This window comes from Ostrea edulis, chromosome 6 (genome assembly GCF_947568905.1).
Source record: "Ostrea edulis chromosome 6, xbOstEdul1.1, whole genome shotgun sequence".
NCBI classification, from domain to species: Eukaryota; Metazoa; Mollusca; class Bivalvia; order Ostreida; family Ostreidae; genus Ostrea; species Ostrea edulis.
This window is the reverse complement of record NC_079169.1, coordinates 30,283,452-30,300,515: the sequence shown is the minus strand read 5'-3', so window position 1 is coordinate 30,300,515 and position 17,064 is coordinate 30,283,452. Positions and strand designations below refer to the sequence as shown.

At 36.7% G+C, this 17,064-nt stretch overlaps 1 protein-coding gene across 3 annotated transcripts; it reads left to right on the top strand.

The window, feature by feature from the left end:
- The first annotated feature begins 1,128 nt into the window (after positions 1–1,128).
- On the top strand, positions 1,129–10,486 carry LOC125646281 (chromobox protein homolog 1-like). 3 transcript variants are annotated; one of them, XM_048872505.2, is made up of 6 exons: positions 1,129–1,243; positions 1,959–1,993; positions 6,831–7,012; positions 7,314–7,482; positions 8,382–8,482; positions 9,188–10,486. In XM_048872505.2, exons 2-6 carry the CDS (start codon positions 1,982–1,984, stop codon positions 9,330–9,332), a joined length of 609 nt encoding a protein of 202 aa, XP_048728462.1. In that variant the 5' UTR covers positions 1,129–1,243; positions 1,959–1,981; the 3' UTR covers positions 9,333–10,486. The 3 variants fall into 3 exon arrangements, with proteins under 3 accessions (XP_048728462.1, XP_048728463.1, XP_055998345.1); XM_056142370.1 differs by lacking the exon at positions 1,129–1,243 and adding an exon at positions 1,381–1,602; XM_048872506.2 differs by lacking the exon at positions 1,959–1,993 and having other exon boundaries at positions 1,169–1,243.
- Positions 10,487–17,064: the final 6,578 nt, after the last annotated feature.

The following is a 17,064-nucleotide window of genomic DNA, read 5'->3' as shown; positions in this document are numbered from 1 at the left end:
TTCCACCCTCCTGTGATGTCATCAGATTTTGCAAAATCAATGATTTATTTAGATTTATGCATGATAGGAACATAAATTTTGTTGGAGTCTTTTCCTATAGTTATTATAAAAAATCTTGTTAAAAATGAAATATTTCAAAAGTTTAAGTTATAGATGAATAATCAATAATACGTTTCAAAATATTGAATCCAAGGGCAATAACTCTGTTTCTATTGATTTCTTTATCAAGTCTATTATGCGGTGATTTCCTTTATTTTTTACATACATTTTGTATATTTTTGTGAAGATACAGTTTCATGAAATTGTTATGAATGCTACTATATCGTCATAACCAGTTTTTATGAGATTTTGATAATGCTGTTTAATGAAAATTGCAATTTTCTGACAGTGATATATGATTCTGATTATGTACGTCTCACATCTTAAAAAGTGTGATGACCTATGTATTTTATTTGATAATTTGTTAGTTTTAACTCTAATGAATGGAAATAAATACACATCTTAAACTTGTATCAGATAAAACTGCGAGTATGGAGTTACCTTAAGAAATTTTCTAACTAGCAGCACATCCTCTCACTTAATCCAATTTCCGAAGCTTAGGTAGAGTCAAATCCATAAATATTGCATCTGTAGGTAATCCGTCTAGAGGAAAGTAAAGTTTATAATATCTTCAAATATACTCATGATAGTTGTAATACTAATGATCTACCATTAAGGAACCCAAACTACTTTCTGCTATATAAATCAAAGTAGCGATACATATATATATAAAATAGTGCTCTGCTATACTTTTCCTAACTAAGTTTTTCCATTGTTCTGCTTATCATACCTGTTACACCATCGTCGAAATCCACGGGGTTTTCCCTCCGTTACACTGCAACCCGTGAGTTCCGGCGATGCGATTAGACCCAGCGTCTGATGCCATATCCACCCAAAGTGACTCGACAGCAAGTTGTTCCGTAATTATCCGAATATAGAAATTAAAATGTTTATACCGTTATTTCTTTTCATTTTCTTTATTTTGATTTGATATTTAATTTTTGTCGTCAGTGCTAAATATAATGTGAAATTATATTTCTTGCTATTGTTATAACTTCAATAAATAATCGTGATAATACTGCTGGAAAAAAATTCATTCCCGCGTTTTCCTGCAAGCCGGATGTGAAAGCAACACATGCGCATTATTGTGACGTTGTGTTCCCGGCATAACTGAGGGTTATTGTCAGCATTGAATGATATTAAGGTAAATTATAAGTCCTTGGAGGAATGTCAGTACTTTTCACGTATGATAGAATTTGTGTAATAAAACGCTCTTATTGCAACACTAACAAGTTGTATTAGAGTGGTTGTTGGAAGCATCTAATATCTCGTGCTTGCTTTTTTCAAAATGGCGCCTGTAATATGACGATGCAGGCAAATGCTGCTGTGATCAATAATTCCTCTTTTCGAAACTCGAACGGTTTCTCGTACTGTTTTTTTTTAAATTCTGACATGCTAATTGTATATGTAGATGTAGGTGTATCAATTTTTTACCCGCAGTGTTGAATATAGGAATAACATGACATGTTTTTGCAACTAACACCTGCCTTGGCAGACTGGCTGGTACTGTAATTGAGCATTTGAAACATCACTGCATTTTTGTTTTGAGTTAACGTACTAGATCCACTAAATTTGCAGCCGAGTTGCAACAAAGTTTAGTTATTTTCATTCGACGGCGAAGTGGACGGGCAATTCTGATTTCCGAATTCGGCATAAATAAAGTATCATGCAATTGCGTGTTGGGTATCTATTCTAAATTTTGGATGTTAAACTTCAAGTATACGGTTACTTTTGTAGATATTGTCTGTTGAATGACAAGTATGGGAGAATCCATTTAGTTGCAACTCGGCTAGTGCAATCTGGTGCTATTGAATTGAATTAGATCTGTAAACTCTTCACTGTCTGTTTTTTATATATAGTTGTGCCCCCAGTTGTCTACACAATGGAAGAAAAGGCAAGTTTGAACAATTTATTTGGTAGCTCAGAGTTGAAAAGCTCATAGGAACATATTTGATCAGAGTTTGTCTGTCGTGTTTTTCTTTAAATTATTCACATCTTCATCTTCATTCCAAAACTACATGACCAATTTCAATCTAGTATGGCACAAATCCTTGGGATTCACATTTGTGCAAATAAAGGTCTGCGCACACTTACAAGAGGATATATCTAAGAAAGTAAAATTAAAGCGATTCAAAAGTCCTTCTCAAGAATGATTGTTGCTTGGTTTTACAGTGATCTTTTAACGTTGTGTGACGACACAATTGAATGAGCCGATTGATCAGTTTGAATGACGTTTGATGTAATACAACAAGAGTTTTCATTGGCTGATTACAGCCCGCCCACTTTCTGGAGTGGATTTAGGTGATCAAATAAGATGGACGGACTAGAAAATTACTTGCTGGAGAACTAGCTCTCTGAAAAAATATTGTGATGGAACAGAGAGCTACAGATCCACCTCTTATAAAAACCTTCTATTTACGGGGCACAAAAAGCTGCGCACGGTTGAGGCCTGATATCGGCGTATTCTTGTGTTGCTGTCTCTTAAATTCAATATAAAAAAATCTTAACATATTTTCCTACTGTATTTGTGTCCAAACACACCTTCAAATATCCATTAAAGCCACACACGACCTGAAAACTCGCAGCTTCAAATGATTTCGTTTGTTGACGTAGCCATGCTAGGTAGCCGGTCAATTCGAACTCTGTTGCTATTGGTATCTATTCATAAAATTGGCTGTAAGTGATGTATTCACTCTTCATTTATTATCAACACGAATAATTAATAGAAATTAAAAAATATAGTTTTTGTAAAGGTAAAATAAGCTCTTCATTAACGAAAATGCTACATAAGCCCACTATGGTCCTTAACACTCGTGTGACAGAGATGGAGACCGGCCCAGACTAGTGAAAGCCGCATTGCCGTGAGTTTAGCTATTTGAATAATTATCATTTAATGGAACTGGGATGAGGGGCGGATACAGGAATTGCGGTTACGGGGGGCGCCACTTTATGAGTCTGGGGGTCCAGGGCAAAGCTGCTATATTTTATAGGGCTTGAAATATGTCTCCTATTTAGTCATTTGTACTATTTTCTATCATTTTTAATAAGGTGAAAATAATAAAATGACGCAAATTGTAAGGTGTTTTGGGGAAAAAATTAAGTAATTCAAGAAATCAAAAGATTGTCATTTATTTCTCCAGGAGTGGAAGAAATGATCATTGCTTCTTTTATCGTTTAATACAATTTCTCTAAACAAGATACCACGATTTACCTTAAATTTGAAAATTTTAAGGGGGGGGGGGGCACACCGGCTGCGCTCCTTTTAAATCTGCCACTGGGGGTGGTATATTATTTAAAATATTTGTGGGGTATTATTTCACATCTAGACACTATTGTGCCAGTATGGAAATGAACCGGGATTTAAATTGACTGGCTACCCAACATGGCTACGTCAACGAACAAAATCATCAAAAGCTGCAAGTTTTTGGGTCGTATGGGGCTTAAATATATATTTGAAGGTATGTTTGGACACAAGTATAGTAGGAAAATATGTTAGGAATTATTTGATATTAAATTTATGAGACAACACAAGATTATAACCTTTTCTTTCTTCCTCAGAAGTTTGTTTCCATTTGGCCGTCATGTTTTCAAATGCAGATTACTCCCGTATAAGGGAATTTGGGCGGACTTAAACATATGGACCAATGAGAGTTTCTGTTGCATTTCGCAATTGTATTACAAACAGATTCAATTGTGTCGTCACACGTTATACTATATCGGCCAAAGCGTTCTAATTCAAAGGTGAATTGCGATAAAGAAAAATGACATCAATATGTGTTTGATTTCTTGTTTGATGATATATTTAGCATGATTACTATAATGTCTAGGTTTTCCTAATTTGATCAAAATGTTTTTCCCAATTCGAAAGTCTCGGGATTCTGTTGAAAAATCACTGTTTTAAGATTTTACATGGAACAAGAAAGTTATTTAAAAATATCAGGAACAGTGTAGGCTTGATATTTATGCGAAATCCTCATGTAGTGTAGATTGAAGTTCATTCTCTGTGATCGATGTGTCCAAGAATGGGATAAGAATGATTTTTAAAAATTCTTTTAAAACATTTTTTTAAGCTTTTGATGTAAACAAACAATGGAGGTATTCGAAGAATTAATGAATTTTAGACTGCATTTCATAAGGCTGAGGCATATTACCGGTTTAGATGATCAATCGGATTTCGTGTTGTGTCTCTTAGACATGGTTTTTCTCCACCTTCCGGACTGGAAAAATCCGTTCTCTTTATAACAATTCCGCTTCCGGAAATTTCTAGGTTGCTCAATAAATTTCAGTTTATGAATCTTATTTTCTGAAATATCCCGTTTTGACTTTGAATTTTACGTAGTGATCACTATTTCCTCATTGTATTCTTGTTGATTGGTTGATTCATTATGATATAGCCCAATCAGCTGATTGAACACTAATTGTAAACACATGGGCCTTACAAAATATATGTAAAAGTTGTACAAAGAGACAACAGTAATGTTTGTGATGCCATTACCAAGGTCCAGCTTTTGAAGAACCTTTCAGTCAAGTGTTGGTAGATTGCATAGGACCTTCGCCTGAGACTAGGTTAGGAAACCAATACTTACTATTACTGGCATTTTTATAAAGCTTGCAAGCTCAAAATTGGTTCACAGAATTCATATTCTGAAAAGCTTCTTGGAGTCAAAATATCCATTTTTGGGCGGGGGCCCTGGATCCTTAGATACCCCTGCTGGGGAGGACCCCAGACCCTCCTTCCACTTTTTCCATCTCTCTAAAGAATCATGTCTGGTCTTTGTGTTAGGGAAACAGTATCAAGTAGTGTGTTCATATTAAGAAGAAATGCTCCCATACCCAACTTCTTTTTTCCATCAAATTGTGACAGGATACTGCAATGTAGACTTGTATAGGCAGGTATTATACATAGGACTTGTCCGACTGTTCAACAAACCTTGGCAAACACTAGAATATGAACTTGTGTGTGTTGGATATGAATGTACATCTTATAGCCTTGGGGGGGGGGGGGGGGGGGGTGTGTCAAAAATGAGAATGAAAATGTTTGTTTTGTATGTCACCGGGCAAACAAATTTGGCATGCATATAATTTTTTTAATGACAATTACTAATTATGTATTCAATCGTGTTTTAACCATGGTAGTTAGACTGATTTTGTTGCTGTATTGTGATGTGAGATTCAGAGGAGCTCAGGTCATATTGAGGATTGTCTATACTGTCCAAATGACGGAAACATTAAAATAAAAAGTCGAGATCGGAATTCAAAGTACAAATACAAATGAAAGTAGCTATAGAAAAATCTTGTTTGCCAGGCAAGTAGTGCATGAAAATTAACTCATAACATGCAGTGAACTTTCACCATTGGCGATCAGCTAGCGCCGACACAGAATGTGCTTTTTCTGACCATATGGACAATTAGTAAGAATTATTGTTAACTCTAGTTAGCGAATAATTGCATTTGGTTGTATGTGATACAGAGTGATTAAAAGTATGCTTTTGCTGGGATATTCAGAATTAACGTCATTGGTCACAATGTGTATAAGAATGAAGGGAATAGAGATAGTTACTAACTTGTGCATACCATTTTTAGCCTGTTCTGATGCTGACTAGAAAAACTGTTACCAGAATGTAGATGTAAAAAGAAATGGTCTGCATTAAACAGCCAAGATGTCCATTATAGCAAACACAAAACTTATTATTCTCATCAACTTGAAAATTTTCTTTTTATAAATCAGTTGATCCAATAGATCACTTGACAGACAAAGCCCTCTGAGATGAAATCGGATCTCCTGCTATTGAAAATGGCCTTTCGCTATGAACATATTGAGAATTAATATCAATAGTATATCTACTAGTAGGCATACTGTTAGCGACAATATGGTCCCTCCTCTGTTTTGGAAATAATCCAGTGCTTTCGTACAAGTGATTGGTTATGGATGAAGTAGAACCTGTTGAATATTTCATTTTTGATTGACATATTTTACACGCTGTAATCATATTTCAGTGACATGATTGATATATTGTTTTATGTCATGTCAAGAAATTTTCACTCATTGAAACGTCATCAGCTGTATTTAAAGTACCACAAATTTAGACATGCTCAGGGCCACAGCAGTGAGGGAACTTTATCGTGCCAACGCTTGCTGCGACATGGGACCTCCGTTTTTAAAGTCATATCTGAAAGACCTGTGATTCTCACTTTTTAATGCTGAATGTTTGGCAAAGGAGCAATCACTACCTATTTTAATGTCTTGGAGACGCGGCCATGGCACAAGCAGGGTTTGAACTCACAATCTCCCGTTTACGAATCGAACACTGTACCTCTGAGCTACAATGACCTGTCAGTGATAGACGTTTGTTAGAAAGTTAAAATGCATTGCATTTTGACACCGTTTTTTAATAAACAAATTCTTCCGTATACAAATTGGACCCGAATCATAATCCTGTATAGTGAAACCAAACTGAACTTTAACCAAATTTTGGGCAACTTTTGCAGTCTGAAATAAAAAGAAAATGTAATAAGAGTCCTTAAAAAATAATAAAGAAATGGTTCAAGATTGAAATCATTTGGAATTCAGCAGGAAGTTAAAGTGACATCACAATGTTAATTTAAGTTTCAAAAGGACATATAGTGTAGTTTTAGGAGATTGAACCCTCTTGTTGCCAAAGGTTAATAGAAAAAAGTATTTGCAAGGAAAGGTTTCACAAGAAAATTATTTTAACTTTACAATCTTTCAGGCAACAATGTCAACAGGCAAACCGAAATCCAAAAAAGAGGAGGAGATTGTACATGAGGGAGGAGGAGATAATGTTGAGGAAGAAGAGGAAGAAGAAGAGGAGTACACTGTAGAGAAGGTGTTAGACTCCAGGATGAAGGGAGGTCGCAAGGAGTACTTTCTGAAATGGAAAGGCTATCCTGAGTAAGAGCATCTGAAGGATGTGATAATGATCACTTTCTTCTTGAAATTAATTTAGCTTGCATTTGGGCCAGTCATTTTCCTATTCATTGGTCCGAAGGGACATTAAAAGTTATCAAATAACCAGTGAATAAAAATAATTATTTCTAGCCCTGGTATGTAAGAATCATGTAAGCGTGGGTTTGTCCTTTGTGTAGAGGTGTCTTGTAGAACTGAGTGAAAATTTTGTCAGTTTGATGTACTCGATGACCAGGGTTTTCTTTTGAAACAATCTACGTGATAGTCTTATGTTCACTATTTTCAGTTCAGAAAATACCTGGGAACCTGAAGCAAATTTAGATTGTCCAGACTTAATAGCAGATTTTGAGGACAAGAAGAAAAAGAAGGAACTGGAAAAGAAAAGGAAACCACAAAATGGAACAGATGATGGTGCAGCTAAAAAGAAGAAAAAAGTGTCGGAGGTTAAAACAACAGTAAGTAAAGTCTTCTTGCCAATTGACAGAGGAATTAACGTAGACATTAACGTTGATCTCTTTCGAGATAGAAGATTCTATACATATTTGTTGCTCAAAGAATCGAGGGGTAGACAAATAGCACTGCTCAATGCCCAAGGCAATCATATTTTAGAGTTGGGCAGGTAAATTACAAGTAGAACTTGTCTGTGGGCAAGTGAATTTTTACAGTAAGATAAGAATATAATATTAAATGTTAAATGTGTTGATAGCATCGATTGTGGATAAGCTGAAAGTATATCACTCATCTGGTGACTTGATAAAAATACATCCACTCCTCTAGTGAGAATAGTACAGATCACTAAAATGCTTTGATGTATGGTAAAGTTAAAATCTATTGCAAAGTGCAGAATTTACTTTGGCGCAATGTCAAGGTATAGGAGCAATGCATAGTTAAGAATTAAAACATGGACATATGGTATTTAGCAGGAAAAGAAAGTAAACCATCAAGAAAATTTTGATATTTGTGGCTTCTATTCTATCTTGTTAATTAAGGAAACGTACAATGCTGGCACATTTGCACCACAAGTTGTAAGGATGACCATGATAAATGAATTTCTTTTTAAATTTTAATGAGCCTGTAACAGGGCAGAGGGTGACTGACTACCTGTTTCAGTCGGCATTAACTGGGAGACAATTTTTTTTGTTGTAGGAATACAGTGTGTTGGAATAAAAAATGTATTCAAATTTTTTTTTTTAATATGAAATTGAGGATGAAAATAAATGTCAGAATATCCAGTGGAACATACTGCACATGTGTCGAATTTCAGGCAGTTTTCACTGTATATGTGTTTCTGAAGTCACTATACTTTGTATAAACCATTGCTCAGCAAGATAAAGTTGAAAATTCTGTCTTTCAGGAAGAAGATAACAAACCTAGAGGTTTTGATCGAGGGTTGTTGCCAGAAAGAATCATTGGTGCCACAGACAGTTCAGGAGAACTCATGTTTTTAATGAAGTGGTAAGTTTATTCTAATGCATTTGAATGCAATATGAAATTCCATAGAAACAAAAAGTAATGCTTGAGTGATTTCTGTGAACAAATGTAAGATTCTTTTGGGAAACTTCATAATTAATCATCACCAATACTGTAATTTTAGTCCATTTTATGTTGGCCCTTGTCAGAACCTGTTATGTGGAGAGTTAGGTCTCCTCTCTTCCAAGGGAAGACATTTTTTTTTTTGGTCACAAAATCTGAATGCTCCTTCTCCTGTATGGCTTATTGGATTGACTTGAAACTTTGTACCATGAACAAATATCTTGAATGAGCTACAGATGGGAATAACAAAAGCAAAAGTACGTTTGTGAAATTATCACCTATATGGTTAAAACTTAATAATGAAATATTACTGAGATAAGAAATTTCTTCATGTAGCATTTGCATGTTCTATTCGCAATTTATTTTGTTACTGGTATTTATTTGAATTTTTAAATGCAGAGAGGTACAATCTCAATTGTATATTCATTTGTTTTTTGATAAGGTTATATGTAGTTGAATGTTCAATTGTTAATGTAAAAGAAAGCCTTACTGACTAATGCCAGATCTTACCGACAAATCGAATCACAGATACTGAGAGACAAGAGAAAACTTGGTTGCAAACCTTAATGATTAAATTTTGCAAACATGTGATAGCTGTAGATCGTGACATTATTATTGCATTTGCAGGAAAGACAGTGATGAGGCAGATTTAGTTCCCGCCAGGCAAGCCAACGTTAAGTGTCCACAAATAGTTATTGCATTTTATGAGGAACGACTCACGTGGCACACCCATAATGACAATGAGGAGGACGAAAGCAAGGAGGATTTATAAAACAACAGACTGTAAAGGGGCAGTTTAAGTAGACCAGTGATGATGTTGGATCTCGGTCAATATCCCATGCCATTATGTTCTGGGATGACCTCTTTTTCTGATGCAAATACACACTTTAATATTGCACATTAGATTCAGATCAGAGCCTCCTGTAGAGAGTGCTGCTGTTGGTTGTATTGCAGCAGTTTCAGCCCCTTGTTGATTTTTTTTATGAACAGAATGTCATTTTGTCGTCATGGTCATCAGCAGACAGACTACAGTAATCATTCACATTGTTTCATGCGTGTTCATTTTCATGGTGCTCATCTGTCATTCGAATGTCACAAAAAAAGTACTCTCGAGTTGTTGCAATCTCTGTACATGTAGTAGTGTTCATTGTTGTTGTGCAAGGATGTTATCTTCCATCCTTTTAATATTTAAAAGTACATATATGTACAACAAGCTTCTCATGTCATTTAAACATGTTTGATATGGGGGGGGGGGGAGGGGATACTTGTGTGTGTGACACAAGTTTCCTTTTTTATATATAGTCGACTGGAGGTTGATGTGAAATGTTTAGTTTTTTTGTTGTTTTTTTTTTATTATTTTGCTGCTGCAATGATTATCTGTAGAATGATGACTTCTGTGAAAAGTGTTTTTTTTTGTAATTAGCCTGCCAGAATTGAATATTTAAGCATTGCTCACTATTAAGATAGGGTCTGCATTAAATAGTTTCACTATGAAGGTAATATACATTTATTTTGGATTATGAGGATTTTACAAAGTAAATCATAGGGGTTTGTTTTTTTCTGTTGACCCTCTGATAAATTGCATTCCCTAGTACTATTTCAATAGCAAGTAATGTTCGTAAATATTTTTTTGTTGTGCAAGTTTGCAATGAAAAGGGTTTCATTATATTTGTATGCATGTCGGTACAAAGTATATCACATCTTTGAAAGTGCAGTTGTTAATAAACAATGTTGTGTTAAACACACCACAAATTGGATACCTTTGGAAATTCATTGGCAGGTACAATTCTGATTCTCGTATAACATTTGGTCATGTTTGTACATGAACTACAAGAGTTCCAAGTACATTAAATTTTGGCATTTCCTATTGTAGAGTTTCCTTGTCAGGTATTTTTACAAAGTTTTAATAAAGAATATCGAATATCAGTAATTTGTTCAAATGTAATTCCATTTGTATTATGATGTACATTGTATCCCTGTGGTCATAACAATGTGAATTTTGCTATTAAAATCATACGGTGTGACCACCCAAATTGAAAACCAAAAACGGTTGATCAGGAGTCAGATGACATCAGTTTCTCCTCCCGTGATGTAGGGACTATAATGATGAAATGATATCCTTTTTAACTCGCTGGGATGATTGGCCATAGAGTTATTGTCATGAACTGGTGTCGGTGTCGCACTTGAAGGATAAAAGCTGAACCTGGGCTATTTCTTTTGAACCAAGGGTGATAGGAATTTGATATTTATGCCTCCTTCAAAGAATGGGGGCATATTGCATTGCACCGGTCGGCCAGACCACATGTCCACTCAATATCTTGAGAACCATTCACTTGATCGTATTAATGATATTTCATATGTGGGTTGGTTATGAGTAGAAGAGAACCCCTATTGTTTTTTAAGTCCAGGGTTCAATCTACTCTGGAGATGCGAAGACATTATCCGCTCAATATCGTGAGAACCCTCTGCTTGACATATCAAAGTTGGTACATCCTAAGGAGTAAATGACCCCTATTGACTTTGAGGTCACATGGTCAAGGGTTAAATTGGGCATAGGAATATACTAACCACTCAATGTCTGGAAAACCCTTTACTTGATAGACGTCAAACTTGGTACTTCAGGAGATTATCCCTATTGATTTTGAAGTCAAATGGTCAAACTTGACAGGAAGATGCTGTCCACTCAATATCGTGAGAACCCTCTGCTTGACATCAAAGTTTGTATATCCTAAGGAGTAAATGACCCCTATTGATTTTGAGGTCCAAGGGTCAAACTGGGCATAGGAATATACTAAACCACTCATGTCTAGAAAACCCTTAGCTTGATAGACATCAAACTTGGTACTTCAGGAGGAGATGATCCCCCTTTGAGGTCAAACTGGACATAGGAATATACTGTCCGCTCAATATCCTGAGAACCCTTTGCTTGACGGACATCAAACTCGGTACACTGGTACATCTTCAGGAGAAGACCCCTATATTATGGTCAAAGGGACCTTTGTTTTGGTACCAAGACTTTTGACTTCATGATCTTGGACTTTAACCTTGACGTTTTCAAAAACAACATTAGCTAAATGTTTTGAACTACCGGAAGGGGATAGGGATTGATATTTATGCCTCTCTTCAAAGAAATGGGGTATATTGGTTTGCACCTGTAGGTCGGTAGACCACATGTCTGCTCGTAATCTTTTAGAACCATTCACTTAATTGTAATGATATTTCTGCACCCCTTCAAAGAAGAGAGGCATATTGGTTTGCACCTGTTGGTTGATGGACCACATGTTTTCCGCTCAATATCTTAAAAACCATTCACTTAATCATGATGATATTTCATATTTGGGTTGGATATGAGTAGAAGAGGACCCCTATTGTTTTTCAGGTCAACAAGTCAAGGGTCAGTCTACTCTGGACATAGGAAGACACTGTCCGCTCAATATCTTGAGAACCCTTTGCTTGACAGACATCAAACTTGGTACATACCAAGGAGTAAATGATCCCTATTGATTTTGAGTTCAAGGGTCAAACTGGACATAGGAATATACTGACCACTCAATGTCTAGAGAACCCTTTGCTTGACAGACATCGAAGTTGGTACTGAATCAGAATTTCCTGGGAATATGCACATCTACACAGTGTCCTTATTAGCTACAAAGTTTCATGAAATTCTGACAAGAACAGGACATGTGGGCTCAACATTCTAAGTTCAAACGGGGCACAACACCCACAAAAAATTATTGAATCAGAATTTTCAGGGAACATTTTTCTGATTGTTTAGAAGGAGTAAGCAGTCCTTTACCATCCCGGGGGGTAACCGTTTTGGTTCCAGGGTGGAGCCCAAAATTATTATTGTGATTATTAAAGTATTCCGTTTCCAACAGAAGACCTAATTGTTAATGTAAGTTTTTTTCTTACAAATTTTGTGTGCGCGATTTCATGAATATGCGTCGACCGATTTTTGTGAAATTTTCAGGGATGGTATATATTTACTTAAACTCGAAAGTCTTCCCCCCCCCCCCCCCCCCCCCCGATTTTGATTGCGTAAGATATTGACTTATTTCAAACTTTTAGAGGGTCACCTTGTCCTCGAGTGTTCTTGAAAACTATGAAAGGTATCAACTTCAAATTTTCAGCGATTGTAGAGGAGGCTTGGTAGATGCGGACTGGACATATTGCGATTTGTCTGTTATAAAAGGCACCGAAGCTGGACTGGACAACAAATATTTTGTGCTACTTTTGATACATTTTCGTTGATATCTTTCAACAAACCGCCGCGGTGGCCTAGAAGTAAGAGCGTTCGCCCCGCAAGCGGAAGGCCGGGGTTCAAATCCCGTCCGCGACAGACCTTAGTCGTTAAAACAGATAGTGACAGTTCCATCGCCAAACTCTCGACATCAGGTGTGAATGTCACGGGTCCTCGGAGATGACCTTAAAAACGGATGTCCCGTGTCACAGTAGGTGTGGCACGCTAAAGAACCCTCGCTGCTCAATGGCCATAAGCGCCGAGTATAGGCCTAAATTTGAAGCCCTTCACTGGTCTTGGTGACGTCTCCATATGAGTGAAAAATTCTCGAGCGAGACGTTGAGCAAGATACAATCAATCAATCTTTCTACAAAAATAATTTGAAAGACATATATTACAGAAGTTGTGGATAAAGACGAGACCCATTTGCCAATACCTAATTTTAGCGGCCAGCTCGTCAGATAAGGGTCGGAAAGTAATTTCTCAACATCTTAAACACAAGATTAATACGCGTGGCCATGTCCTCCACCGTCACGCGCTTTTAATTAGTCTGGTCCCCATCCCAAACCACTGTTACAGAAAAGTCTTGGATCCAAGTGATAGTCTTCTACACGTCAATCCCTTCTGCAAACTATCGTGTGCACTCCCCTTCGCAGTGGTAGTTGCTAAAACGCGGAACGGAAGACAGAACGGAAAATATTGTATGCAATAATGTTATGAGGAGATCATCATTTTGCAAAATAAAAGGCTTATCATGAACAAGAGCTGCAGAAATTTCAGAGAGAGCGGGACGTCATCCACAGAATCAATCTTTACCTTACCATGAAAAATATTAAAGAAGTAAAAAATGATAAAAAAAAAAAAAAATAATCATACTGAAAAAATGTTATATCCAATGAATACCCCCCCCCCCCTCCCCTCCCCCGAAAGCAACACTGTAAAAGATTTTTTTTTTAATCGACAATATTCCCCAAACATATTCTCGGGCCCTCCCTAAATCGAACTTGCTTTTATTCGTAATTTAGTAGATACACCTGGTATAATTTAAAGGTTTGCCTCATTTGGGATGAATTTATGTGATAGTTCGTACATTTACCGATAACCTGCGGATTAGTGTTGAACCCGAAGAGATACAGCGGGAAAGAAAGATTGAAACAGAACCAATGATAACTAAGGTGAAGTTTACGATCCACAGTTTGAGGAATTAACAGATATGAAATAGCTGAAAGACTAAGTAAAGGATATAAGCCAAAAACTTTCCATTCTGTGAGAGAAAGAACTGATCGAAGCCCGTAGGGCCGAGATCCGTTCTTTCTCTCACAGAATGGACAGTTTGAGGCTTATATCCTACTTAAAACATTACATCTTTTGTTCTAAGAATGGACAGTCTCAGGTAAATCCACTGACAATGATAATTATGAATAGAGCTATTTTGAATAGTCTGACAATATAACCAGTCTTGCGTAGAATTATGTTTCTTTTGTTCACTTATTGGACAGTGTCAGGTGAGTAGTCTTCTACTGCAGGTTTTATATTCACTCTTTCTATAGTACTGAGCCATCCTCTGATGGGGAGAGCATTTGCATTGCATAGTCAAAATTTAAGGATTTTAGTGAAAGTATTGCAAATATTCTGGATATGGAGGGTGAAAAAGTTATGAAGCCAAATTTTGATCTGAAAAGAATTGTGTTTTCGAATATTTGGATGATGAAATAATTAACGCCAGCCAAAAGAACCCAATACACCTATCTCATGAAATGAAATTGATGAAAGCGAAAATAATAATTCAGAATTAGGATATGCTAATAAAGAAAACATAAAAAAGTGTTGTGAAGAAGTTTCGAAATGTGCCTCCGAATCCAGCGAAATTCAAATACAGTATGGAAATATGTCTTTCAAATTTAAGTTTTGATGCGATATAACAATGGCCAATGGAATTTAAAAATTGTGAATTTTACGAGTTGAAGCAGAGAATTCTGCTAAAGGGAAATATCATTTTTAAGTGTTTCAGTGATTTTTCCGATATCTGTGTTGATTCTTACTTGTAGGGAATTTAAAATTAAATTTGTATCTCTTTGACAAATGTATTGTCTTTCTTTTATTTCCAGCCTACCTGAAGATCTCTAATAAGTTATTGGGTTTACCTGTAGGTGTCCAATAAGTTGACAATTACTGTCCATTATTTTAAAGAACGGACAGTATATCTGTCCATTCTTAAAAATAATGGACAGCAATGTCAACTTATTGGACACCTACAGGTAACCTTTTCACTACAAGTAGACTTTCTTCTATATCAAAGCCTAAAAAGACAAAGGATTGCGTAACAAACATGTTTTAACAGACAATTTATGCTTGAATGGAAACAGATATATCAAACACAAGATGTTTTAACTTGCTGGCTTAATAAGATCACGAATTGTCGTTGTTATATGCATACCACACTCCCTGTGGAAATGTACACATTCACGGTAATATGTATAAATTTACATGTAAATGTGTGTTAATGACGTTTTGCCATCCCCCCCCCCCCGGGGGGGGGGGATTATAAAGTACGTGTGTTCTTTACCCATAGGGTGTCGATGCTCGCTAACACTTCATTTCACACCGACATTTCAAAATTCTTGTAAAATGCTTCGTAAATTCTTATACAAACGTTTAACTTCGCTTAATCAATTTATGATGCAGAATTTTAAGATAAAATTGTTTTACAGCTTGTAAACAAATTCCCAACATTTTGATTTTAATCATAATGGAGTACACCCCCCCCCCCCCCCCCCCCCCCCCCCCCCCCCCCCCCCCCCCGATTTTTGGCGTTATCTTAGCTTCTTTTAATGTTCCGTTTCCGTTCCACGTTTTAGCAACACCCGCAGTGCTGGATGAACAAGCCTCTCGCTGACGTGTGTGTCGTACTGTTTTTGTTCTAGGTTTTTGATCTGGTGTAGAGCGTTGATGCTAGGTCTGCCAGGCCTCTGCTGTCTAGCATCTAGATCTTTGCTGTCCTCACATAATGGGTTCCCCATCTCTCCAATGACATCTTGAGCAAAGGCTACCTGCATCATGTGCATTGTTTCAATGTTTGCTCATGGTGCTTTAGTTCAGTTTCTCCATTCTATGCTCGATGCAGTGGTTTTGTTATACTTCAGTCTACATGAATCATGCCACTTAGCCTAGTGGCTCCGGAAGATCGACCCTCACTATCGTCCAGGCGGGACAGGTCTAGAGAATTTGGCCCGGGCGGTAGGCAATCTGACTGAAGGTGTGGAGATTGCCTGCAATAGTTTGGTAAACAGACCCTGTGTTTCGCTTGGAATCAGCTGGACAGGAAAGGGTCTTAGCAGTGTTCTCCTGACATAACACACACTTGTTCCAATCTGTCAGATAAGGCAAGTTTGTTGCAGATGTGCCCGGCTGTTAGGGATCTAATGGCCAGATAGCTCAGTTGGTAGAGCACTGGACTAGAGATTCAGGGGGCCTGGGTTCCAATCCCGGTCTTGTCCGTTGCATTTTCCCCCTTCCTGTTTCATTTGGTGCCGTTGACCTCCTCTGGTGACAGGTGAAAATGCCTACCAGGATCTTAATCCATAGTCACTTGTTTTTGTAAATAAGTTATAACCTCTGTATATACTAAGGGACCGGTCAATATTTATTGGGGGTTAGGGGGTTGGGACCGGTGCATTCCATATTTCCATTTTTAAAAAACCCTTTGTCCTATCTTCTAAAAATACAAAAAAAGTTGCTGTCTTTTATCAGATGTGTAATTAAAAAGTATGTGTCCTATCTAATAAATATATACATATGTATGTATGATTAAACACCGTTTTAAAAATCTCTGGAGCTGAGGGATTCAAGCTCCTGGGTCGACCGGTCACACCCTCGGTGAGCCCATCTTGATAAGGTAAACGAAGTCATCCATAGTCAAAATCAGTGTGCCAAGAATGACCTAACACTCGGTATGAAACAATTCAGACAGCATTTGACCCAATGATACATGTAGGTTGTAATGGCAAACTATCAAATTATAAAAGATGTGTTTAAGCTTGAGTTAAATTCTGGTCTGTATCTTTCAAGTTATGACCAACATGATATACCATTTTTATTTTCTATGATTGAAATCCATACTACATGCAAAACTTATATGTAATTTTTGCAATTTTATTCACAGCTGAATACTTCTTTTGTGATTTTTAATTACATGTTTTAATATTTAAAATTTTCAAAGGTCCAGTATTTTATTGCATATTGTCTCTAATATGGACATGAAATA

Coding starts and splice junctions, on each gene's coding strand:
- LOC125646281 (XM_048872505.2), top strand. Junction 7,013..7,313: donor AAATGGAAAGGCTATCCTGA/GTAAGAGCATCT, acceptor CACTATTTTCAG/TTCAGAAAATACCTGGGAAC. Junction 7,483..8,381: donor TGTCGGAGGTTAAAACAACA/GTAAGTAAAGTC, acceptor TCTGTCTTTCAG/GAAGAAGATAACAAACCTAG.